At 41.1% G+C, this 25,643-nt stretch overlaps 1 protein-coding gene across 1 annotated transcript in view; it reads left to right on the top strand.

The window, feature by feature from the left end:
• Positions 1 to 25,643, top strand: part of LOC125328887 (von Willebrand factor D and EGF domain-containing protein-like) — a 170,413-nt gene that overhangs the window by 44,604 nt on the left and 100,166 nt on the right. Inside the window, exons 3-8 of the mRNA XM_048310082.1 lie at positions 417 to 642; positions 3,177 to 3,409; positions 12,220 to 12,309; positions 13,551 to 13,686; positions 17,300 to 17,517; positions 20,540 to 20,613. Of these exons, the coding sequence (XP_048166039.1) occupies positions 417 to 642; positions 3,177 to 3,409; positions 12,220 to 12,309; positions 13,551 to 13,686; positions 17,300 to 17,517; positions 20,540 to 20,613 (977 nt within the window). The remainder of the gene's footprint in view (positions 1 to 416; positions 643 to 3,176; positions 3,410 to 12,219; positions 12,310 to 13,550; positions 13,687 to 17,299; positions 17,518 to 20,539; positions 20,614 to 25,643) is intronic.

Here is a 25,643-nt window from a genome sequence, read left to right as displayed (position 1 = left end):
GTCATACACATCATGATAAAACATACGTTTTGTACATCCTTCATATGTGTCTGTCTTCAAGAATGAGGGAGAGGTTCAGGCTAAACATTTCCAGTGTGTGCTGGAAAGGCAGGAGCCGCCATGAGCAGGGCAGCTGTTTTGCAGGCAGGTGATCAAGCCTGCTTACATGTTTACATCTTCTTCATACAAACCAACCAAAACCTGAGGAAAACACTTTGGAATCCTGTTATTGTGCTCTTTAAGAGTTTTATCTGTATAAAGCCACCTCTCAAACCAAGAAAGACATTTTAATCCCAACCTACACAGCTTTTCCACTGACCCTCCACGTTCACCACACTCAGGTTCTTGGGTTTAGTGATTCTCCATGTGTTTTTACCACACTTGCTGTAAAAGATTTCTTTTGTGTGCACCCTCAGATGAACAAATGTGGGACACAAGCTCCAGTGTGGCTGTCACTGAAGTCTGAATCCCTGCCAGCTCCTGGGGAGAGCAAAAGGCTCACGGGCTGTGCTACCTGGCAGGTCTTTGGGGGCACCAGGGACTGCTGCCTGTTCCGGATTCCCATCGCCGTCAGGAACTGCGGCGCTTTCTTTGTGTATCTCCTGCAGCCCACTCCAGGATGCATGGGCTACTGCGCAGAAGGTGAGGACCAGTAAAGTATTCATCAATAAGATTACTTGTGCCTCTCAGGCTGGGTGTTCAAAGGCCCCGGTGTTGCAATGTACATCTCAGTGACCTTGCAAGTCAAGCGTCACTCCTGCTAAGGCACGGAGTGTGTAGAAAATAAATCAGTGGCAGTCCAAGGTGTTCCTGAAGAATAGCTCCTATTACCAGTCCAAAATGTAATCTGGTGTCTATTACTGCAGCATTCTTTGCTTGGTTACAGCTCACATGTAACCTTTCCCACTGTCTTTGGCTCCACTTTGGCTTGAAGTTGCAAAGAGAGTGAGCAGAGGCATCTCGGCTCTACCGAGGCACTGTATCCTGGATACTGTCTCTAAGGCCTCTTCTTATCTGTAATAATACAGTATCCCCTCTCAAAAAAGGTAATTCTGAAACTCTGCAAGGAAAAAAAAAGCCAAACTAAACTGATAACATCTTTTTCATGACATTTATATAATTGTTCTCGTCAGAAATAATTTTCAGCCTACTACGAGAGATGTAACCCCTGTTCGGTAGCTAGGAAACAAAGGGAAAGCAGAAAGCAATTGCTCATTCAGTTAAACCTCCTGAACTTTGGAGCATGGCCAGGTGCATATAGATTTCATCAGAAAACATGCTTCTTTCTCAAAACGAAAAAATTACTTTTATACTTTCCTTTCAGTATTTTTGGACAGAAACACAACACTGAGGAACTAGGGTTATCAGCTTTTCAGTCAGGCAAAACCAAAGCTTAAATAAATTTTAAAGAGAAAGATAACTATTTTCTTATCTTTATCAATATTTTACATTCCCACTTGAAGAAGAGGAAGGAAGAAAGGCTCAAAGAACATGAGATTAATTCACTATTTGAAATTAAAAAAAAAAATCCATTAAAATAAATGAAACCGATTCTTACTCCGAAATTACTTTTTAACTGAATAGAGTAGCTTTTCAGTTTAAGCTTGGCTTTTTTTATAAACTCTAAGATTTCCACTACTCTTGTTCAAAGAATTTTTTTTGCCAATACATTTTGGGTGAATAATTTTGTCCTATTTGATCATTCATACCTGTTCAGTGATGTAAAGCTGCCTCCATTTCTCATAAAAGAAAGCTTATCCCTTCCCACCTATCCCAATCTCATTCTCAGTGAGGTCCAGTCCTTCAGAGTCTTTAAAGTCTTGCCTTTAGGATGTTTTTGCAGTGTCATGCATTGGATAGAAAACACCCAAAGCTGGAGTTTTTTTACTGGGGGTTTCTACCTCACTGGCTTAAATTCAGCTGTAGATATTGCACCCCAGGAGGTTCAGCTGGGTCCAGCTGGCATGGCCATGGCTTTGTGTCAGGGTGAATTTCCCAGCCCCTTCTGCTGGAGATTCAGGAGCAGGACACTGGTCAGCACTTCTGAGCTGCAAAACAAAATGAATTTAAAACTCTGTAACTTGGCAGAAAGGACAGAGCTGGGAAAAGCAGCGTTGGTGTTTGCAATTCCGCTCACGCCCTCCCGTGAGCTGATCACCTAACTTTGTCCTTCTGGGGTAATTTCCTGCACACAGTCATGATGTGAGCCACAGTTTGAGGCAGCTTCTGTTAGAAACAGAATAGAAAAAGGTATAAACAACTGGTCTTTATTCATATTTTAAGTAACTTGCTTCTTTTTCTTACCTCTTGCTGTTTGCCCTGGACAGATGTTAACACATTGGTTCTCTGTTCTGCTGTAACAGCTTCATATTTTATTCTCTTGGGCTCCCATGTATTATGTTTTCTACACTCCTCCAAAAAAGTTACTTAATTTATCCTTTCAAAGCATCTGAACCAGTGTTGGTGTTGAACCATCTTCATGTTGTTTGAGTATGGGTCTCTAGAGATGAAAAACATCCCCTTACACTTTTATACCTCTTTTTGCTTCTACTTCCTTGGTGAGTTTAACAGAAGGAAAGGTTTCAGACTTCATTATTTGTTGAAGCCTACAGAAAGCAAGCTGTATTTTTAGAGCAATGGCATTATTCTGGGCAGAGGGAAACTATATTGAGCAGACCTAGCCTAGATACATCCCAAAACAACCTGGAAAGGATCTTCACAGTATAACAGCAGGGGCTGGGTGGTTTCTGAGAGCCAGTTTACCTCTGCAACATAATGATTTCTCATATCTCTTCTGTGCTTATTGCAAAACTTGGATCAAAAGGCTGTGCTTCAGGGAAATGCAAAGCTGATGGCCTTTGCCAGAGTAATTAATTTATATTAATCTGAGTGCTTCATTTCAATAATTCTCTCACTGCAAAACAAAAATAACCCCACATACAAAACCGGCAGGTCAGATGGTATAACAGCAAGAGGTAGTCAGTACACAATAAGCAATTTTTGCATTTCATATGAAGTACACATTCTTGCTTGCATGGTTACTAATTAAATCACAGGAACATAAAATGTAGTGCATCTCCCATGTTTAATTGCATTGACATCTCCTTGTCAGGTGAACTACTGTAATGTCAAAACAACATTTTGTGCTACATCCCTCTTTTGTTTTCCTCTTCCAGACAAGCTCACAAGCCTGGCTTTGCAACCAGTGATCACTCCCGAGCTCATGCAAGGCCGAGTCCACCTGAAGTGCAGCTACAGCCCCCCTTCCCCTGAGCCCTCAGTGCAGTACCAGGTGCTCTGGTCTCGCCTCTCCAGCCCCGGGAAGAGGGAGCAGGTCCACCATGAGACCACCCCGCAGTCATTTTCCTACGTGGAGATGGACGGCTCAAATCTCCGCTTGGGAGACACGGTAATGCCACCCCGCCTTCAGCAGCACAGGTCACACACTCAGACGAGATCAAACCCTTTTTCTAAATCTTTGTTGTGCTTTTATTAGCGCTGCTCCTCACTCCTTATGTTTAGAGCTACTGCCCAAAAAGAGCTGAAACTGTTCCACAACAAGATTATTAAATAACATTAACTCGGATCAGGACCTGTAATATTTCGTTGAATTGCAGTGAGTTCTTGGAAGGTATTTTGCCACATTCTAAAGGCAAATTGAATAGTTGCAGTTACATTACACCTTGAATACTGTGAGGTTTGTATAAGTGGTGGGTACACATGCCAGAGCCAATTTTTGCTTAGTGCTTTCCGTATCTTGAGGCAGTGAGATTTTGCAGCAGAGGCAGGCTCAGCTGCATGCACTCAGTAATTTTTATATCCATGGACCAGAGACACAATAACATCTTTTCACAGAAAATAAAAAAGATAGTACATTTTAAAATAGAGGGAGATTTATTTTATGGTTTTTTTCACATTGTTCTGCCTCTCTGATTCCAAATTCCTGGTTCAATAGCATCCTGAAAGATAGAGTTCATTACAAAACAATCTTTAAGAAGTATATTTGATGGCTTACACAGCAACAATGATCTACTCTCAACAACAACAACAAAACAGAAACCAATACAGATGTGAAAAAAATTGACTTCTTGTCTCGGTTTTGGAGACAAAACTTCAGGAGGAAAGGGCCTCCCCTTTTTGTCCACCAATAAGACAAGTGGGTCACAAGAAGTAAAAGTGGGGAAAAAGAAACCAAACTGTTTATTAACACACGAACAAAACAGGGTAGAACAGGATAAAAAAACCCCTCAAAATACAACAGATTCCTGGAGAGGGAACAGACACACGGGCTCGGACCAGCCAGGGCCACCCCGTGGGCCAGCTGGGGCCACCCCCACAGGCTCCCCGGACCAGTGAGGAGGGAAGGGAGGCAGTGAGGCAAGGAAAAAAAGAACAAGAAAAAAACCAACAGAACCTTTTTCCAGCTATGTGGAACACAAAAGAAACCCAAAGAGCAGCACAGCACTCCAGCACACGCCCTCCCGAGCCCTGCCCAGCCCCTGAGCCCTTGGGCTGAGCCGTTCAACTGCCCCGAACTCAGTCCTGTGGCCCCGCCCCCGGGTCCATCTTAAAGGCACGGCATCCTTGGGCATTGAGCGGATGGTTAAGGAATAAAGCGGCTTCATAACATCACCGCACAACTCTTGTGTATGAATTCATGGCCTTTTATGGTATAGAAACAAGTCTTGTTTCTATACCATAAAAAGTTAAATTAGGTTCATAACTTTTATAGGCAGAGGGACATTAGTGATGCTACAGCAAACTGAAAGAATAAACAGGGGTAACAGGCTGGTGTTAGAAGTAGGTTGGAAATAGCCTTGGCATTGTGCAACTCTTCTTTGAGATCGTGTAATCATAGAATACCAGGCCCAAACAGAGGGTTCAATGTTCATCAGGTCTAAATTTTCTTGACAAAAGCACAATCTAGACAAGGCAGCCCAGTAGCCTTTTACTGCTGAACCTGAAGTGTCTAATATCAGGGAATCCACCACTGCTGAGATTAGTCCAATGGATAACTGTTCTCATTGTGAAAAAAATGCTTTTTGTGTCTAATCAGAATTTTCCCTCATCTTTTCCATGTTACTATTTGTAAAAAGGGACTCTCCATCTTCTTTATATCCACTCTTTAAAAACTGGAATATGGTGATGAGGTTTCCCCCGAGCCTTCTTTCATCAAGGCTGAATGAACTCAGTTCTCTCAGCCCTTCATCACACTGTGGCTTCCCAGGCCTTGGCTCATCTTTGTGACCCTTCTCTGGACCCTCTCCAGCCTGCCCACATGTTTTTGTGTAGTGGTGATCCAAAATGAACACAGTATTCCAGACATGGTCTGAGAAATGCTGAGTGAGATTACGAGATCTTTAGCCAAGCTCAGAAATCTGACTGATGATGCCCTCACATGTTATAACATGGGGTAGATAATTCTGCCAGTTTAAGACAAGTTTGCATTATGAAGAGATATTCTCATCAAAATAATTTCACTTGCAATCACTTCAAATCTAGTTTTAACAGTCCTGAGGGATTCAGAGAAAATAAGGTTCTGTTAACAAGTAGCATCACCAAATCTTTATAAGACTATTTTTATTATATTAAGTTTCCAGTAAGCCCTTCTTTGTCCTCTGCTGAAACGACGTGTTTAATTTAGTGGGTTTAGCGAGACTAAAATGTTCTCTTCCTTGTTAGATTTCTTTAAAGGTCTTCATGGTCTATTTGACTAATTATAATTATCCATAAATCATCTCGGGTGAAAACCAGGCGATGAAGCTTCAGCTGTAACTGAGAATTCAGTTTTACAGAATAAAGATTTTAAAAAAGCATTTCACTGTGTTTGCCATCCCAGTCTGGGTATCTAACAGGAGTCAAAAAGGAGAAGACTCTCACCTCCAGTGCTGTAAATCTGAAGAAATTTAGCATTTATAGGGCTGCCCGAGAGGAAAGGTGATGGCACTAAAAGGGGAACCAAACCCTGGGCACCAAACTCCTCCACACAGAGGCAATGGGTAACTCTCACCTGCCCAAGAAAGACGTAGGGGAAGAATATTCTCTCAGACAGCATTAAAGGGAGGCCAGATCCACACTGATAAAAGCTTCATGAGAGAGGAGGCAATAAATTAGAAGCACTTCCCAGTACTTTCCCCCTTTTCCATTCAGAGCCCAGTGGTAGCTTCCCCAAGGCTGTGCACTGCCAGGGGGCACGAGGGGCATTCAAGGCATAATTTGTCCCCCAGGACACAGGATGTGCAGCATTTTGAAAACTCCTTGCTTTTTTTCAACCTTTTTGACTCATTATCTCTACCTGCCCAATAAGCTGCATTTGGGTCTCGACACATTCATGGCCTGAAATCAGCACCTTCTCTGTTCATTTCTCAACAAAAAACTACAGCCCAGCAAGACGATTTTTTTTTTTTTTTTTTTACTTCACTTTTTGGGTGGTTGATGTCGATGCTACTCTTTGTCTGTAAAAAAGTCTCTAGGTAATAGGTCAGTCACATAATGGAATAGCTATTGATATATTTTAATACGCAGTCAAACCCTAGAGAAGAGCTGAGGTTTACCAGCCAGCATTCCTGAACTTGTATTGACTAAACAGCCAGTTATTTTTTAATAGCCATCATATGTCCTTTCTTCCCCCCATCTTTGGGCTCCAATTTTGTTATTTCAGACAGTAATGCTGGCAGCATAATGTTCATGAAACCATTGCAGTCTTAAATAAATCTATAACATGCCACTATTTCTCTATAAGCTCTGAAGGAAGCCTACTCCATCTGATATGAAAATCCTGGCATTCCTAAGCCTTATTTATGTGATAGTGACAGAGGTCATTTCATTCCTCGAGGCACAGCCATCTATAAATTATAGCAGCACACTGTGAGTAATGAGTTATGCTAAGAAAGAAAGGTGTTTGGAAGAAAACTGTTCAGATTTTGCTCGGCACAGCAATCCAAAAGTTCACATGGCGAGGAGCAATTGTCACCCTGCATAAACCATGGTGCTCACTGTAAAATAAGAATGTTTAAGCAAAACCAGCCTTTCTGAGCTCTGGGATAGAAGTGGCTGCTTTGCACAGCACTCTGCAACAGAAGGAGATTATGCCCCAGCCAAAAAGACAGCAAATTATTACATGAATATATAAAATAACTATTTTTCTCTCACAAGAGAAAGTGTGAAATTTCATAGGGTGGTTTGGATTGGAAGAGACCCCAAAGACCATCCAGTTCTAACCCCCGCTCCGTGGGCAGGGACACCTTCTGCTAGACCAGGTTGCTCCAAGCCCCATCCAAATTGGCCTTAAATACCTCCAGTGACAAGGCAAAAGTTCTGAACTGTCCTGTTGTTCCTGGTGCTGAACACAGCCCAATCTTGCAGAGCACTTATGCTTCATCTCTCAAGGAAATAGGATTTTTGTCTTACTGCCAGCACTTCTAAGAGATGTCCCAGCTCAGCTCAGGGGAGAGAACCAGCTCATACCAGATGATAGATCCAGTACAGTTATTGCACTTAGATGGAAAATCCTGGGTATATGGGCTCGTAAAGGTTAAATCATATTAAGTCTATATCTGTGTAAATACTCAAGCACTTAGAAGGCCATCTTGAAGATTTTCCCCTTCCCCTCTCCCAGAAATAGTAATCTTACAGACCCCCAGTCAGCATTGACCCTCAGCATCTCCTCTTTAGGGTCACCTCACACCCTTGGCTCAGCTCTCACTGACTCAGACTGTCACTTCCCAGTTCAGAGGTCTGCATCAGCATCTGGACTCCAAAGGGACAAAGTGGCATTTCCCCTATTCAAGTACTAATCCCCTCCCAGCCACTGAACTTGCCAAAATCAACAACAGGAACAGGAGGACCTGCCTGTTTGTAGGTCACACCTGAGCTTACAATTTCTCTCTCAACCTTCAGGTAGAAAATGAGAAGCATGCCCACAGAAACAGAACTCTGGCTGAACTTGAACAGAGATTTTAAAGCAGAAAGGGTCAGAGGGTTGATGAGCAAAACTCTGCAGATGATAAAACACCTTGCTACTACCCTGGGAAAATTTCCTTCCTTAGCAGAATAATGACCTGGAGTCAGATTCCACACACTGCTTGGCCATTTGACAACTGGGAAGAGCTTCCTTCTTCCTGTACAGCGAGTAGCAAAGTGAGCAGATCTGGACTTCCCACAGTGCCAGGTCACACAGCTGCACCTGCTCCCTCCCTTCTGCAGCCAACAGCCCCTCACAGTGAGTGATTTGTGTTCTAAAGCTAGAAGGTCTAGTTCATTAATTAAATCAGACAGATTCTCCCTACTTTCCCCTTCCTGCTAACCCTTCTGGAAAGCCTTCCCAGAGACTTTGTTCCTACCCCTTTCTACAAATACCTACAGCCAGATCATTTTCTCAAGCTAATAAGAACTATTTTTCTTTTCTTACAGCTTCCCCAGAAATGTCATCCTTCAGTTCTACTCATCCTTTGCTCTTTTCATCAAGGCTGTAAACCACAGCTCCCTCCCACACACACTTCCAGCTCCCACCAGAGTGGTGACTCCAGGCTTTTCTGACCCCAGCCCATTAGTGTTTAATGGAGCAGGCAATGGCAGCTCCAGTGCCCTGACTGCTGTCAGGAGACACCTTTCACCTGGCATGGTGATTCCCTGCCCAGCCCTCCACCCACAAGCCAGGAGTGTTACCTGTGACTCTGAGCCTTGCAGCCCCAGCCTGCTGTCTGACATGGGTGATGTAGCTGTAGGAAGGTGGATCCAACCCCAGAATTAATAATCACCCCCAGATCTGCACCTGCACCTTCCAGCAGCATCCAGATTTCCCTGCCCAGGGAATGGCCAGCAGCAGGTGACCCTAAATAGTTCCTTATGTTGGGAAGGGAGCTTCCCACAGCTAGCCTTTGTTAACTCAACCCCTTGTATGAGCACAGCGGGAGAGGCTGATGAGAGAGGAGATAGGGCAAAGCTGGGTCTGCTGGCAAATTTCTCCCTCCATGCCCTAGCCTGGACTCTCCACACTACATTCAGAATTAGTTAGAGGAAAAGGTGAAATCGATACATTATTATCATCAAAATAAGTAGAAACAACTGATTAGGAGGAAACTTGAATTCTGAAAGCTATGAGGAAAAATACCCACATTTTAATGTGCAAGTTATTAGGGAGAAATTTTCTGGAGATGATGACAGGTCCTAGGATTAAAATGTTTTCCCAAATTGTGTCCCAGAGCCCCCTGACTCTCACCAAAGTAATGACTGAATTCTGCTTTTAGACAAAGAAGCTGCTCACGGGGTTCATGTCAAAATGGGTACAACTCTGAGTCCATGGAAGGGGGAAATCTTCTCCAACACACAGGAAAGGAGACAGTTCTTGGCTAAAAGAGCCGCTTTTGATAAGAGTTTTGTGCCTAGAAGTAGTTTTCTGCCCTATGGGAAGTTTTGCCAGCACACAGGAAAAAGGAAGCATCCCATGATGGGAAGCAATCCAGTCATCCTGTCCAAGGGCACCTGTCCCTTTAAAGGAGATGATAAAAAAATAGAATTCAACTTTTTTTAACAGATCCAATGAGTTTGGGGAAACATACTTCCTAACTTGTCACGGCCATCAGCATACTGCTGTCAGTGGTGCTTTTATCTCTTTGCTTTAAAAAGGCTGCATCCTGAGATGGGTGTAGGGGGGGAAGAGAAAAAGAGAAAGAAAAATTTTATCACTGAAGTGGAGAAAAAAGAGCTAGTATTTAGCTGAAGGCAAAAAAACCTCCCCTCCTTGGAGTGACTATCATAATTATGTGACAAACTGTCAGCCTGTAGCTCAGTAGCTGATGAACATATCTGCTGATTGTGAAGTGTACACCTAACAAGGCAGAGGCAATACAAGCAGAGGAATGATATAAAAGACAGAAATAAAATGTAAATTGTGATGGCTGTCCCTACATTTTGAATTTTTAAAGTTTGTGCTAACCTCCAAAAGTACTGAACATTGAGCTGGGGTAGACTGATAGTCCATGGATATCTCAGTGTATCATCAGGGAGTAAATTTTTATTTGAGTGTTTGGTGCTTTATCAATAAAATATACCCCTAAAATATATATGAGAGGAAATACAACGAGACTGGGTACTGATATTTCCCAGAATATCACTTTGGGGAAGATCACCAGGCAATGCCTCTGTCAGTGCTGGGCATCCCTGTGCATGTCCCTGCTGCCTCTCACTGCAGCTCCCTCCCTGGCACAAACACCCCTCATGCTGTGCTCAGAGGGAATCTCAGTGTGGATATTTTTTGTTAAAAGCACTGAAGCCAAAAGTGCAAACAGCCCAGTGAGTGCAAATACATCATCTGCAATGCGGATGCATACGATCTGCTCAATGAGCTCTGCAAGGGGGTCAGTGCTATTTATTTTTTGGTAGAGGAAATCTGCATTATCTGAACCCTTTCTCTGTTGTCACCGCCTTGTCAGGTCCTGATTTTGCAGACTCTCCCTGTGGCAGCTGCAGGAGAAGCTGCAGGAGCATGATCAGCACTCACTTTCTGCCTTCCCAGCATAGGAACTGTTTTGAAAAGTCTGTAAGCTGAACACGAGCCTTTAGGGAAGAATTGCAGATAATAAATATCTAATGATAACAGGGGCTTATTACCTTGAGGAGACAAGAACTTGCACTCCTTTGGGGGCAAACTGGATGACTATGAAATATCTGAGGAATTTTAACTGTAAGGTATCTTTGTGAGGTGTGATCTGTGTCTGTTTTTCCCCCAGTACACCCAGTATGACCTCAAGGCTTCCATCTTGTTAATGTAACAAATGACAGCATTTTCACTGGGCCAAACTATCTGGAGCTGTCTGCAAAAGAGTGAGAAAAATTGTGAAAGCAGAAACATCCCAAAAGGCACATAAGCCTGGGATTGAGCTGAACTGGAAATAATCCACTTGAAGAGCACAGAAAACACTTGTTTTCCCCCACAGCCCTACAAACGACCCTGTATTGCCAGTGGAGAATTTCCGCTGTGCACAAAAGAGGTACAAAAGAAGATTCTTCAGTTTGGAGGAAACTCATGACCTCATGGAAACGAAGAGGCACTTTTAGGGTGCTAAAACAAATATTCCAGTCTTTTATGCAACTCATGCCCATATGACCACATGAATCTAGGGATATCCTGGTGTAGAACCTGTTTTGCAGGTAGTGGTCATGAGGGTCATGCCTTAACCAGCAGGTGAGAGCTACCAGCATCAGCATGGCCAGTGAGTGATGCTGGAAAATCCATCCAAAGGTGTTTGTCACAATGGAAAATAAATTGGATTGGCCCAGTTCTTCCTTGCGGGTTACTTGAGGCTTAAAAAAGGCAGCAGCTATAAATATGTCATCTGAGTATTTGGAATTTGACTTAATATGTCACAATCTGTTACTCCATTTCCAAGAAGACAACTAAAAAAATATTCAGAACTACAGTTTCAGAGTCTATTGTCATTTGCTTGAAGGAAAATTTCTGTATTTTAATCTTATGATCCTAGAAATGATTTTAGCAATTTGGTTTTTTTGAAACCAATGAAACATTAAGTTGGCAGATGGTGTGCGGGCTCAGCAGAGATAAAGGTTGTGTGGCTGTGCTAAGAATACAACATAAGTGTCCTGGTACATTGTATTTGGGGGAGTTTTTTGTTTGGGTGAATTTTCTTTTTTCTTTTTTAATGCAATATAAGCCCTGTAGGCACATCTGCATCATCTTTTATAATACAATAAGGGGAAAAAAGGAGCTTCTCATATTGCTGACACAGTTTCTGAGGCTGGATGACTGTCAAACTAATTTAAATTTTAAAATAAAATGCTTACAATCGTGGTAATCATGGTACAGAGAGAAGATACTTGATCCAGTGGACAAACTGGATTCTGGGATCCCAAGAGCAAACGTCTGAATTCTAACATCTATGAACAATGTCATTCTTCCTTAGCAAAATGAGTTAAAATCACAAACCTGGAAGTTTAAAAAATGCAGAAGAAAACACATCATAAGCATTCAGTGCTATTAATTTTTGAGACAAAAGCCATGGTTCTTTGCTTATTAAATGCATCAAAAATTCTTCCAAATCTCAACATTTACACATAAATATTCTCAAAGCCTAAATCCCCAAAATATATTTCAGCAGTAGAATGAAAGCTTAAAAACTCTTGAGCAACAGGAAGATGCATAATTATATGAATGTTATTCAGGAAATGCTGTAGCACGTGCTGTTTATTTATTTATTACAGGTCGTTTGCACTGTCACAGCTTTTAGGAGGGGCACTCCTGAGCAGCAGTCACTGCCTGAGGACAGCAAAGCTTTCTATGCCGGGATTAAGGTAACACCCATGGCCCTGAGTCACTGACTAGGGAATATTTGAAAATCATGATGAAGACACATAAATCCTGATCATAATAAGCAGTGCTGCTTCGATGTTCACTTTGAGGAAATGGATTTAGTTTGTCTGTAAAACACCCTGAAACACCCACTGGCACCGTGTGCACGTGTGGACACTGATGTGCCACAAAGTAGGAGCAAAGCTAGGTGTCCTAGTAAATGTGCCCTGAAGAGCTCTGGGGCTTTTGTGTGATGAGAGGACACACCTACAAACCTGTAAAAATGCACCATTTCATTGTAACTGAGCCAGAACAAAGTGAAGATAAAAAAATAAACTTTTATCCATCATCTTGCTATGGGCAGGCATTATGAAACAGTTGCTGAAGATACATTCACACCAAATGTGAGGACCAGGTCTAATCCCACTCAAGGATTAGGTTGTCAGCCTGGCAGTCCAGGAGATTTTGGGATGTTCTGAGTATCTGAGTGTCCTGCCTCCATGAATGGGGTCTGAAAAACCTGGTAGCCCATTCTGTGTAGAACAGTTTCTGAGGAATTTTTTTGAAGTGTCAGAATTTTCCAGAGAATGGAAATTCCCATTCCCAACTAGGCCTGAGTGCTGTCTCTGCTCTTTTCCCAGGACAATGGACAGACAGAAAAGGCACAACCCGAGCTCTCTTCCTGGTGCAGGGATCCCCAAAGATGTAATATTTTATGTGCAGAGCAATTCTTCTCCCTGACACAGCAGGGAAGGGAAATTGGTCAAAAATTGCACTTATTTTGCACCTGGCACAGACTACAAACCATGACCATGAGGTTATGCCAGACTTTATGCCATGGTATTTATCCTACAGCATTGGGATAAGAGCTCCTTTAAACCAGGGATATTAAAAATAAATAAATTCTACAGTATTATTCTCAGACTTAATAAAAGCCTGCTTTGAGATTGAGAGATGAGAAGCAATTACACACTGTATGTGGAAACTGCAAACATTTTCTTAATTGCCAAAAATGTTAAAGTATGTTAACAGCAATTTTTCCTTGTAAAGCTGAAGATCATTATTGCAAAATTTATTATTATTAAGAAGATTATGATAAAGATTATTATTATTTTATGAGTAATTATATATCTTCATAATTGATTAAAACCACTTAAAACTTCATATATGTCAGTGTTGCCTGATTAATCTGTCATCTCTCTTGCCTGTCAAAATTTTCTAAAAACTGTTTTCTTATTTCCAGTTTTTACCAGAATCACTAGAAATTGCAGAGGATGGCAAGGAACATGTTTTGACTGTCCTGAGCACGGTACCCATTGCCTGTCCTGGGCAGGATGATTCCTGTAAAATTACTTTGCAACTAACTACTGAGGACTTGGGTAAGAGTTTTACATATTGGCATCAAATCAATGGGATTAGTTTTTCCAGTATTTAAGTTACAATGAATTCTAATAGAAAATATAATATATAAATAATGTCAAAGGGCAGAAGCCATAAAATCAGCAAACTAGGCCATATTTTTATCTGCAAAATAAAACAGCTGATAATATCAGACAGGTTTTTGAGGGAAAAAAACCCCAAACCCATAAATCTGACTAGCAATTACCTGAACAGAAGTCTGTTGAGATTTATAGATGAAATAACTGAGAGTAGAAGAACTTATCTTAAATTCCAGGAGCGTAAAATTCCATTTTAAGGTTTTTTGTAGCAGGAATGTTCTTAGGTAGAATAATTTCATTAATTATCAATAAAAAGCTCCCCTGCAGATTTATTATTCAGTAAATGCGTAGTGAAGCCTTTTTTCTTTCTTTTGCTGGTTTATAATTTTTGTCTAACTTAATACAGAGGGAAAAAATCATTTTTCTGCTTCTATATTATTCTCTTTCTAAATGTTTAAGGCTTTTTTTTTATTTTATTAACTTGAAAACATTGACAATGTCAATGAGAAAACTCTTGCCCTTTTATTCAGTAAATGCTGTCTTCAGGTCAATCAGGTGGAATATCCTTCCTGCCTAAGGGTGGCACATATGTATTTACTTTCTGTTAGCACTAAAAAAACCACCCAAGCCTTTTTCTAACAAGTCACTTCTTTCTCTTCCATAAGTGACTCAATGAGAGAAATGTTTAGAGATAGGATTACAGCTGCAGTTTCTCTACCCACAAAAAGCCATCTCTAAAAAATGTTGGCAAAACCCAGATAGTTCCTGATGTTTTTCTCTTTTTAATTCCCTTTCCTAGCTCTCCTCACCACCAGCCAAGTGCTTACTTAGACAGAAGAAAAAAAAAAATAAATAAATGGTATCATAACACAATGATCTTAAATTGAGCAGCACCTTATGGTTCCAGCAGCTGTGTTGGCTCTCATACGTGGAGTACTTTGCATTTCTCCATGGCTCAGTGCTGCTCTGCTCTACATATTGCTCTTGGCTTAGGGTCTGTGCTGCTCCATCAGGAAAACATCTGCTGAGCTCATGGGAACGGATTTCCTTGGACAGCGAGGCTGCCTCACACTCAGGGATTGAGGATGTTGGGCTGGTGTGTGGTGGGAAATCTCCACAGACCCCAAGCAACTCAGACACTGACTGCTCTGAGGACCAGATGGGAACTAGTCCCAGTCAAGGCCGTTTGTTTAACTCACATTTCCTCATTTTAACTCACATTGACCAAGGCTTTCAGGATCTCCCTGACACCGAGAGCATGGAGCTCTCACATGGGGAGGCTGAGCTCAGCACATCGGGCTGAGACTGACCCCTCACCGAGGTCTCCTCCAGTCCCACAGTGTGCACTTGACTGGAAGAAACAGGACTTGCAGAAGCAGCTCTATTTTCAAGCTGTCAATGGACTTGATGTGTTGGTGCCAAGACGTGCTGAGAGGAAGGCACAACTCATCCAATTAACTCATATTTGAAGGAAGTTGTCACTGAAGTGGAAAATTTCTGTTAGTTTCGATCAACTCATTTCTGCAGCTTAAGCTAAACCCAGCTCTAGCCCTTGGTTGCTCCATCCTGAGGCTATTTCCTCAGTTGACACTTGGGCTGTTATCTATTGAGCTACCTATATATACTTAATGCTGAGTATCTGCTGCTGGGTGTCTGCACAACCACGTTTGCTTTGAGCCTTTACTGTCTTTAGGGTCCATTAGTTTATTTGAAGGGACACTGCGGGCTTCTGAAAAATGTGTGCTGGCCACAGTGCTGGAAATTAAAAACAAAAACCATTTTAGCTGAGATTCGTTTATACTGAATAAATTAACTGACAAGCTGCTTGTCTGACTGAATCCATATAACTACACTGTTGTGCTAATTATGTAGGGAATAAGTGATAAGAAAGCTAATTACAAGCACAGAAATATCTCTCCAAGTTCAGACAATATCATAATGAATGCCAAGGCACAGCAGAGCCACTGGAGTTTGGCTTCTGTTAAGTTTATCGTTACTATTTTGACAAGATGATTTTCTTTGATTTTAAACTTTTGTTCTGGGTTGTGAGCACAGCTCAGGGGGCTGTAATGGCAATAACTATTCCTCATGGAAACCTCCAATTTAATTGAATCAAGAACCTTGAAAATGAGTCAGGACTTTTCTATAAGATGTGAGGAGAGGCAGCCTTTAAGGATTTGATATGAGAGATAATATGTCATTAATATCTGTAGATTTTAGTTCAGTTCCCATAGTACTGTACAGGGTTAATTTAAATTATATTTCATGAGATTTTTCCATAAGGGATAAGACACTGATTATTTGATTGTGTTAGAAATGCCATCTTAAAATACTTTAATGCCATCTCTATAAATTATTAAGCAAGTCTACAAATGAGAAGAATTATATGAAAATCACTTATTTTAATATCAGAAAATCAATATTTTCATCTCAGATTAATTTTATGGCCACCATTTCTAGAACCTGATTCTTACAAGATGATAATTAGTGGTCTGGGACAGAAAACTAAACGTTCCTCAAAAAAGGCTGTACGTCCTGATATCAGCAGTGAGATTCTGACTGGCTTCAGCAGGACCACAATTTCATTTTTCATCAGCCAAAGGATTCATGAAAGGTTGAGTGGCTTCTTGAGAAGCAAATACACACTGTATACAGTGCAGACCAGATGGCTCAGAACTAAATGCTATTGTAATTCAGTATGTGTAAGGGAAAACACACCTATGGAAATAAAAATTCAGGTTTGCCCTTTACCTGAGACCTCAGCAGGAAAGGTCAGGACCTGAGGGAAGCGGACACTGCCATTCTGGCTGTGTGTAGGGGTCTCTTTAGGAAAGACACGATGTGCAGGGCTATTGTCACACTGATTTAGTCACCACACATCATTTCCCTACCCACCACAGATGCTGACACAGCCAGTATCTCCATAGCTTATTATTTTTCCTCATTTTTTAGTGAATTTATCTGCACAGTACTTCTGTGAAGGATACAAAGACTATCATTGTTTTACAGACTGGGAAGCAAAACACCACAACCTAAGACAAAAATACAAATACAGACCTGCTGCATTTGCTTTGCTGTCATGGATCCATAGTTCACTGAAAACTGACTCAAGAACCCTCCCTTTCCACATCAAAACACCTGTTTATTTTAAATTAAATAACTCCCAGCAGATACCTCCTTATATTCCAGACAGTGAAAGAGAAGTGTTTTCCAGAAACACAGATTCATCTCTTTCTTTGTCGTGAGAACTACTTGTCTTCATTCACTGGGCATGGACCCATAAAGATAACACTGTCATCCCAGAAATATTAGCACCTTATGGAAAAATAGACAGCACTGAGTTTTTAGTAAACTTAGGGGATAAAAAACCCAGCACAGTGAAGAGTGCAGAGGGATGCCAGATGCAGTCAGTCACAACTGCTTTCATGTAAAGCCCAGCTGGTTCCAAGGCATGTGTGTCCTGCACTGAGAGGGGTTTGTGTTGAACAGCACACAGGGTACGGGCGACACTTTGGATAACTCCTGTCAGACTCTGTGCTCGTGTTCACTCCAGGCAGCCAGGTACCAGGGCCCCCAGACATCGCCCTCTCGGCCTGCCAGGTGGATCTGCTGCCAGAGCCCTGCTCGGGGAGCAGCTGTGCAGCAGCCACGGTGACAGTGACAGCCGTGACGGACTTCACGCAGGACGGCAACCGCGGCAGCCGCATCAGCGCCGAGCCAGTGGCACCAAGAGATTTGCTCTGGAGGGCTTACACACCCAGGGATGTGAAGGTTAGGTCCTAAAATCAGTTGGAAAATGTGTCAAATCTAAATGAGAGGCTTTTCTTTTCTTTTATTTTTCCTTTTCCTTTTCTTTTTCTTTTCTTTTTTTTCCATATAATAAATAAACTTTTAGGGATGGTTGTCATAATGGTTTGTGTTGGAAGGGACCTTAAAGCTCATCCAATTCCACCCCCCTGCCACAGGCAGGGACAGCTTCCACTATCCCAGGTTGCACCAAGCCCCGTCCAACCTGGCCTTGGACACTTCCAGGGATCCAGGGGCAGCCACAGCTTCTCTGGGCATCCTGTGCCAGGGCCTCACCACCTTCACAATTAAGAATTTTTTCCTAATATCTAATCTAAACCTGCCCTCTGTCAGCAGAATAAAGCAAAACAGTCACTTTATACACTAAGAAAATTAACATGGAATTCCTTGTGCTTTGGCAGATTTAGGCTTGATTATTAGTTAGCACATCAGTAAGGCCAAGAGCTGGAATACAGAGGTAACCAGGAGTGCTTCTGTCTGGAAAAGGGGAGAGGGAGAACACGGGTTAGGGAATGAGGGAGGGGGGAAACAGAGAGTTTGGAGAATATTTTCTGAAAAAGCAGAGGAAAGGCAGGGCCTCAGAAGCGAGGGAAGAGAAGGGGATTCAGTAGTGCTGTGTCCAGTTTGTGACTGTGCCAGGAATCACCAGGACACCTTTGACTACACACGAGGCTGCTCCATCTCTTCATTTATACTGCTACAAAATGTCCAAAATAAAAATAATAAGAAGCAATCAGGGAGGCAAGCCACACTTTCCCTGCAGAAAGCCTGGCCAAGGAAATGTGGTGAGCAGGGACCAGCCCTTTGTGTGTGAAGTTGTTTCAGGACTTCAGCTGGGAGGTTTGAGAGCTGTAGCCCCACCACCCCAGAGAATGAACCAGAGCAGAGATTTGACAAAGCTAAATTTCTCAGAGCAGGAGCACATCCAAGTTGGCATATCTTAAGTAACTGAAAACACCCCCCAGTGAAATCCACAATTTCCCTGCCCTAATTTTTGTTGATTTTCTCATGAGAGAATGAGATTAAACTGGACCAAAAGAATTTTTGTCTTCAAAAGTAAAATGCCTAGCATGGATGTATAACCTTTCGTCTCCAGAATTGATGTCTTTCAAACTTTTTAAGATTCTTAAACCAGAAATTGCAGCTAATTCAGCATAGTGAGCTCACACACTCATATTTTTTCTTGAAATTACAAATGCTTTCATTAAAATATGAAGATGTATCAAGTGTGAAATTGACTTAATCAATTTTAATAATAAATTCCATTTATCTCAGTTAAAACTTGATCTATGGAAACATAATAGACATGACCTTCCCTCCCCCCCATTTTCCCGTTGCTGTTTTGCAGTTAATTGGAGGCCTTAATGTAACATAGTTCTTGCAACACAGCAAGAAAACGTCCAAGTGTTAAAATCCACATAACCTTTAGTCCTTCTGACTTGTTAAAATATTTTTGATTTATCTGAAAATTGAACAGAAATGGTGGCCAGAACATCCTGACACATCTAGACACCTGATAAAGAGGATTTCCTCAGCAAACGACTCCTGCCTTCAACCAGGAACTGGGTCTTCTGCTGACATCATTCAAGAAAGAGCAGAGGAGGAAGGGCCACATGGATTTGTTTGTGCTAAATTTTTGCTTAGAAAGTGTGAGGCTGTGTAGAAAATGGGAAAATTCTGAGACACTTCATCTCACACTGTAAATCCAAATGATACAACTGACCCCAGCTCAAAGAATTGTTAATTTTTTCAGTCCTCAAGACTATCACTCCAAAAGTTTGGTGTGCTAGACCCTGGTGGGCATCTAAGAAGTGTCTCTGGGCCATGGTTAAGGGGCATTTTGAAATATGGATGATGTATTGCTGCAGGTGAGGAACGTTGTCAGGAACTGAGGTTCTATATTCACCCTCTAATTCATTTATTTAATTTCACCCCTGTTCCCAAAAGCTAGGTTCTGCTTTGTCACTGAAAGACTGCACAGGGATATAGCAGCCATCCTTCCTCCCCGCTCCATGGATCCTGGTAGAACTAACTGAAGTGCACCTCTGGACTCCTCGTGGGCAAAGAGGGAGCAAAGAATTAACAGCCCTGGCCAAGAAATCAGTCTGGCAGGACAGAAAATGGAAAGCCATAACACTCCATCACTCCCACCAGTATGACTGGGAGCTCTTTGTATCGCAAACCGCTACACAACCCAGTCCTGCATTTTTGGGAACTGGACAGCAGAGTGCTCAACCGTTAAAAAAACATCCTCTTGAGCAGACCTGGCAATGTGGGTCTAGCACTGCCTGAGATTCAGGTGTCACAGCTTCAGAGCCCTGCCTCTGGCTTCTGCAGGCACATCTGCTCCCTGCAGGGTACCAGAGCTCTCATAGCTCCTCTGCGACCCAGCTGGTGCCCGAGGAATCAAGGGGTGATGCAAATAAAATCTCTGTAGTAGATCCTTTCCTGTTTCACCCACATACCTAAAGCAGTCTGATTTGGAGCCTCATCATCAATATCTGATCAATAAGCATATCAAATCAATAAATCAGCCATTCAGATGCAGTAACAGGAAATCTGAGGTCAAATTAGGGGACAGGCAGCTACTACTATAACATGATAATGCTACTTAATTACAGCATACCTTTTTAACATACTTCAGGCATTAAAATTAGTACAATTTAATGAGCACTATTCTCCTGATAATTTCAGTGAACGATCTACTCCTTAGCAAAAAGTTTTAATAAAAAACTTCATCTTTTACCAGATAAAGGAAGACATTACAGCAGATGAACAGGAACACTATGAACTCCCTTACTGCCTATGATTAAACTCTGTTGTTTGAAAGCAAAGCCTATTTTGTCCCCATCCACAATCACGTTTCAGAAGTCAGATTGCAGTTTGTACTTAACCCATGAACCCTGCCCCTAATGTTTTGTGAGGAACAGTAATGAAGTAAAACTGCTGTGTAGACTGTATTCATTACACATTTCATTTTAACTAGGTCACAGTTCGAGACCTCCCAACAGGGAACTGCTACTCTTTCACTGATCCACACATTATCACATTTGATGGATGGTGAGTATTTTACTTTGAAATAATTTGGCTCAATTACTGCAGTTATCAGTTTCTGGATGTGGCATGCATTTGGGTTTACATTAGAATATCCAAAAAGCATCGAACAAGTTTGCTTACAATGAGGAATGTACTTCAACAACACACTTCCAGCTGTGTGTACTCCTTTTAACAAAAGGACTAAAAATGGGTTAATCTTTGTGAAGCACTGGGTTTGAGCCTGAATAATTTTTACAAGACAAAGGTCAGATTCCAAAATGTTCTTCAAACAGAACCATCACTTGAGAGGGTGTCTACAGCACATGTTAGTGACACATTATGTCACCAGAGCAGCACAGCACACAGGGACAGCCTGGTACTTCCCAGGAGCTTAGCAACACCTGGTAAAAAGTCACTCACCAGAAGGATGCTCTTTATTTCTTGTACTTCCAGAGCTGGTTTATGCACAGCTGGAGTTGACAATCATAATCACAATCAAAAAAACCCATAAAGATGACTCTAATGTCTCAGATAAAAAAGTCCAGAAATTCTAAGTATCAAATATCAGGAGAAGAATGCAAAAATAAAGCTGTACATCCTCCTGTAGTGTTCAAATGTCCTTCTGTATTACCCAGCAATAAGCTGCTTAAAGACTTACTGAGCCAAAGTGGTGCCTTTGTGTTTCACAGCCTGAATTGTACAGAAATTTTCCTTGTTCAACTCCCCTAATCATTCAGGAATCTATTTATCCCAGCTAATTGACATCACTGAAAGTTTTTAAAATTTTCACCAGGCATGTTTGATCCAGAGTTGCAAATATTTCAGATGGCATTCCAAGTTTGTCACTCTGCCGTTAACCTCCTGGTGGCAGACAATGACTTTGGGTGCACAATGGCCACAGGGGCTCAGCAGGTGTGATTTTCTGATATTCTGATATCCTGCTATCCCAATTTCAGACCAACATTCTCTGGAGGTGGCATCTGAAATGATGTCAAAGCTGGAAAAATCTGTTGATGAAATGTGAGTAAGAAAGGCAGTGACTCCATTAAAGGTTATATGTCTGCTTCTAACAAAGATTTCACCTAAATTAGGCAGTCTGAGACAGGAGATTATGTCTGCTCATCCATGGCTTCCCACTCCTTCTGCTTTGCTGAACAGCATTTAAATGTGGCCAGGAACTGGTTTCATACAAGTTTGGGTGCTTTTCTTGCTTTAGAAACTTCATTAGAGCTGCAAGAAGTCCAAAGATATTCCCATGCCTCGTGTAGCTGCAATTATTTCAACTCTGGGATATTAAACTAGATCAGAGCATTATTTCAAACTTCTCTATACATTTATATTCTAAAATATTCCCTTTTGATTTAGGGCCGAGAATGGAGAGTGATCTGTCAGATTGTTGTGTTTAGGGAGTAATAAATAGCTGAGAAGTGCCTCTTGGAATGGCAACACTCTTCCAGCCATGTAGCACATTTTTACATTGCTTCCATGGAAAAAAAAGGCCTAAAATTAAAGAAAGCAATTTTGTTTGAATAATTCATTTTTTTAAACCTATTGTTGATAGCACACAGAATTGCTTCTGAGCAATTTATGCCCTATTTTAACACAGGGAGTTTGGAAAAGCCCATCCTTCTGTGTCATCCTGCCTCAGAGTCACACAGCCTCGAAAGAGAAAGACCCCAGGAATAGTTTGGCCCCTCAAAAACTCCACGTTTTTCCTTGTGGACAGACATTCATTACTGCTCTGTCCAGTGCAGCTTTAAATGAGCCACGTTGATGGGGCTTCGTCCATCTCAGTAACTAGGTTATTTCCCTAAGATGTATCACTTCTTGATATTCAGCCAAGTTCCTTACCCATCATTTCACAGTCCCATTACTCCTACTTATATTCCCATTTATTATTGTAAATAATTTCTCTTTCAATTATTATAATGACTATGCTACCTTATTACACATCAGTTAAGCAACTTCTCTGACTGCCTATCCAAAAAAAATGTTACCACCCTAGCAAATTATTTTAAAGCTCTGTATTTAATGAGTGGGGAATGCAATTCCTGCTTCTGTCTTGTGCAAAACTATAATCTGAAGGCAAAGGCCGATGTAGAGGTCTGGAAGTGAAACATTCCCCTTTTTTCATGGAAAGGAATGTGGTGGGAAAATGTGTTTGAAATGAGAACTATTTCTGGTTTCAAAGTTTAAATGAAAATCATTAAAAATTTAAAATTTAACTTAAATAAAGATATTTATTTGAATAAATTTGGAAAATTGAAAAGTGCTATAAAAATCAGAAGACTGGAAGCGTTTTTCTCATTGGCAGTAAAATTTTCTTACTGAAACGGCCACTTGCAATGTGTTTTGTAACTTCTTTTGTGATGTTTCCAGTGTTTTTAATCTGACATAGTGAGCTCACATTACATCTGAGGTAGTTAGCTATTCATTAGATAACTGAAATACCCAACTCCTACTCCTTAATAACACTCCCCTTTGCTGTGCCTCCTGCTAATATATGTCTGTAGGAATATTTATCTTGTAATCTTTTCATTCTTTTCACCAAAGGCAGTGACTGAAAATCAAAGAAGAATGTGTCATATTTTACAGCATGAGCACAATCAATTTGTGTATATTGGAGCGTAGATGTGAAATAACGTTAATTATACCAGCTAAAACCCAGAGAGAGCACTTCCTTTTATAGCAAAGTACCTTCTAAATTAAACAAATGTGAAAGCCTGGTAAAGCAAAAGTATAGCCCTCATTACTGGTTATGGCACATTATAAATATAAAAGCTTTTCATGCCATAAATTGCAGATTCTTAAATATGAAGTACTAGCTTAAAACTAAATATGCAGAAAATCTTTTTAGGGCAAAGTAAAAAGGGGAATTTTTTTTTTTGATTGGGGAACTATATACATCATCTATGTTATTTTGCATTTTGCCTTACCAAAAAAAGGTTAAAAGATTTTTCAGATTTCTCAAACATTTACATCAATCCACATTATCCCATCAATATTATCACCAAGGCAATGGCACCATTTGCTGGTTGGCTTTAATGACTTTCATCATAGGAGCCCACAACAAGTCCTGGCCATGAGTAGCCCTGCCAGGTGCTGGGTTTTTGACAGTCTGCAGCAGTTTAGTTGTCCCCAGGCATCCAGTGACTGCTGAATGTAACACAACATCTGCTCTGAGAACAACGTGATGGGATGAACACTCTGACAGCAGAGAATGTCTTTCAGCATCACCCCGACCTTCGGAGGCTCATGAAATAGTTCTTAATAGCAAGAAAAGAAGGAGCCTGGAGGGTCGTGTCAACAAATCAAATCATCTGGTGGCAAAGCTGTGCTGGAAAATCTTCAGGAACAGCCACAATAAACACTGAATTAATACAAAGGTGAAGTGTAGCTTGGTGAAGAGTAAGTGCAGTGTGAGTTAACCTAACACTACTAGTAGTAGTTGTTTACATGCATCTGTCTTCCCTTCTGTCCCTCTCTTATGATTAACCAACAGAAATTATTCCTATAGAATCTCACTGCCATAACCAAACACTCAGGAATGTTTTATAAGTTTTGGATAAAGAGCATAACTCAAGCCATGACTTCATGCAGGGACAAGAACTTGCTTCACCCCTTTGAAAACAACCCAAGCACACAGAGGGGGAAGGAGGGAACCCCTTTTCACTCAGTCTATCCATAGCTGCAGACTGTTAGGGAAGCAGGATGGGGAAGAGCACTGTGAAGGGAGATTTAGACACAAACAATGGTGCCTGGTCCACAAGGAACACACAGAACTCCCTCATGCAAGAGCTGCACTAAGTCTACTTCAGGCATTTAGTGCCACAGGCACCTTCTCCAATGTCGTCCAAAGAATCATTATCACAATTACAGTTGTATAAACATCACAGAAGTTTACCTGACTACGTCCAATTATCCATTCAACTGATTCAAAGGTGCCTGACAGCTCTAATTTAGGCACGGTGCAGGTTCGTTATGTGCTATGCAATCTATGCCATGACTTAATTGAAGCACTCGGAGTGACTTCCAGGAGGGTTGGATTGGGTCCACTGTCAGTGATTATTAAGCAATAAATAGCTCTCCTGACTGCAATGGCATTTATATGCATATGCAAATGCGAAGCCTTCTTCACCAGACAGAGATGATTAGTCTGGGTACAGCCAGTCTGATGCCTTGTTTTCCATCAGCCTCCCTAAACACCTCTCCTTCCAAGCTGATCCTGTGGAAGGAAACTCTGGAAGGTGCTCTCATAAAATATCCTCTCTACTTTTTCTCCCCTGCAAAGATGTCCAAATGGAGCAGTACTTGATGTTTAAAGAGATTATCTATTTTTTTTATGTTGTCCTTAGTTTTGATCCATCTTAGCAGCACCACCCAAGCAGTCTACTACAGGATTTATGTACCTAATTACAAAATAGGATGAGACAGAACCATTCAAACTCTTATCACTTTATGGCCAACTAGACTAAGTTTTTCAAGATGAAGGATAAAGTCAGATGTGTTTTCTATCAGAGAAAAGCAGCTGGAGTTTCAGTTTTTACTGTCTTTTAAGCTATAAAGTTATCTATAGCTTTTATTCCGAGGAGAAACAAAGTGTAGAAACATACATGTGACAATGTCACAGTTCTCAAGCCATTTGTTCCTTTGCATGAGAAACATTAATGGCCTGAAAAAATATTGATGTTTGTATGGCATTGCTTAAAAAATAATCCTGTTATTTAGCAGAAGCATTTTATACATTCCTTTTTATGTTTTTTTCTAAATTGTAGAAAAGAATAAAGTTTATTGTTATAAGCTTATAGTTTAGTTTCCATATTACTTAATTTCATAAAAATTATGTTTAAAACTAATCACAGTGCCTTAAAAGAAAGCAGAATAATCCATTGTTTTTAAAGATGGAAGCTGTTGGTTTATAGGGAGAAAACGTCAACAATATATATTAAGTATATGGCTCCTGTTTTCTTTTATATAACATATTATAATAAAATAGAGTGAGAATAAGACAAGTTTATGGAGTGAGAGCACAAAGAACAAGCAGAAGAGGGTCC

This window comes from Corvus hawaiiensis, chromosome 7 (assembly GCF_020740725.1).
Source record: "Corvus hawaiiensis isolate bCorHaw1 chromosome 7, bCorHaw1.pri.cur, whole genome shotgun sequence".
NCBI classification, from domain to species: Eukaryota; Metazoa; Chordata; class Aves; order Passeriformes; family Corvidae; genus Corvus; species Corvus hawaiiensis.
The sequence above is the reverse complement of the archived record's forward strand: the minus strand, read 5'-3'. Positions and strand labels throughout refer to the sequence as shown.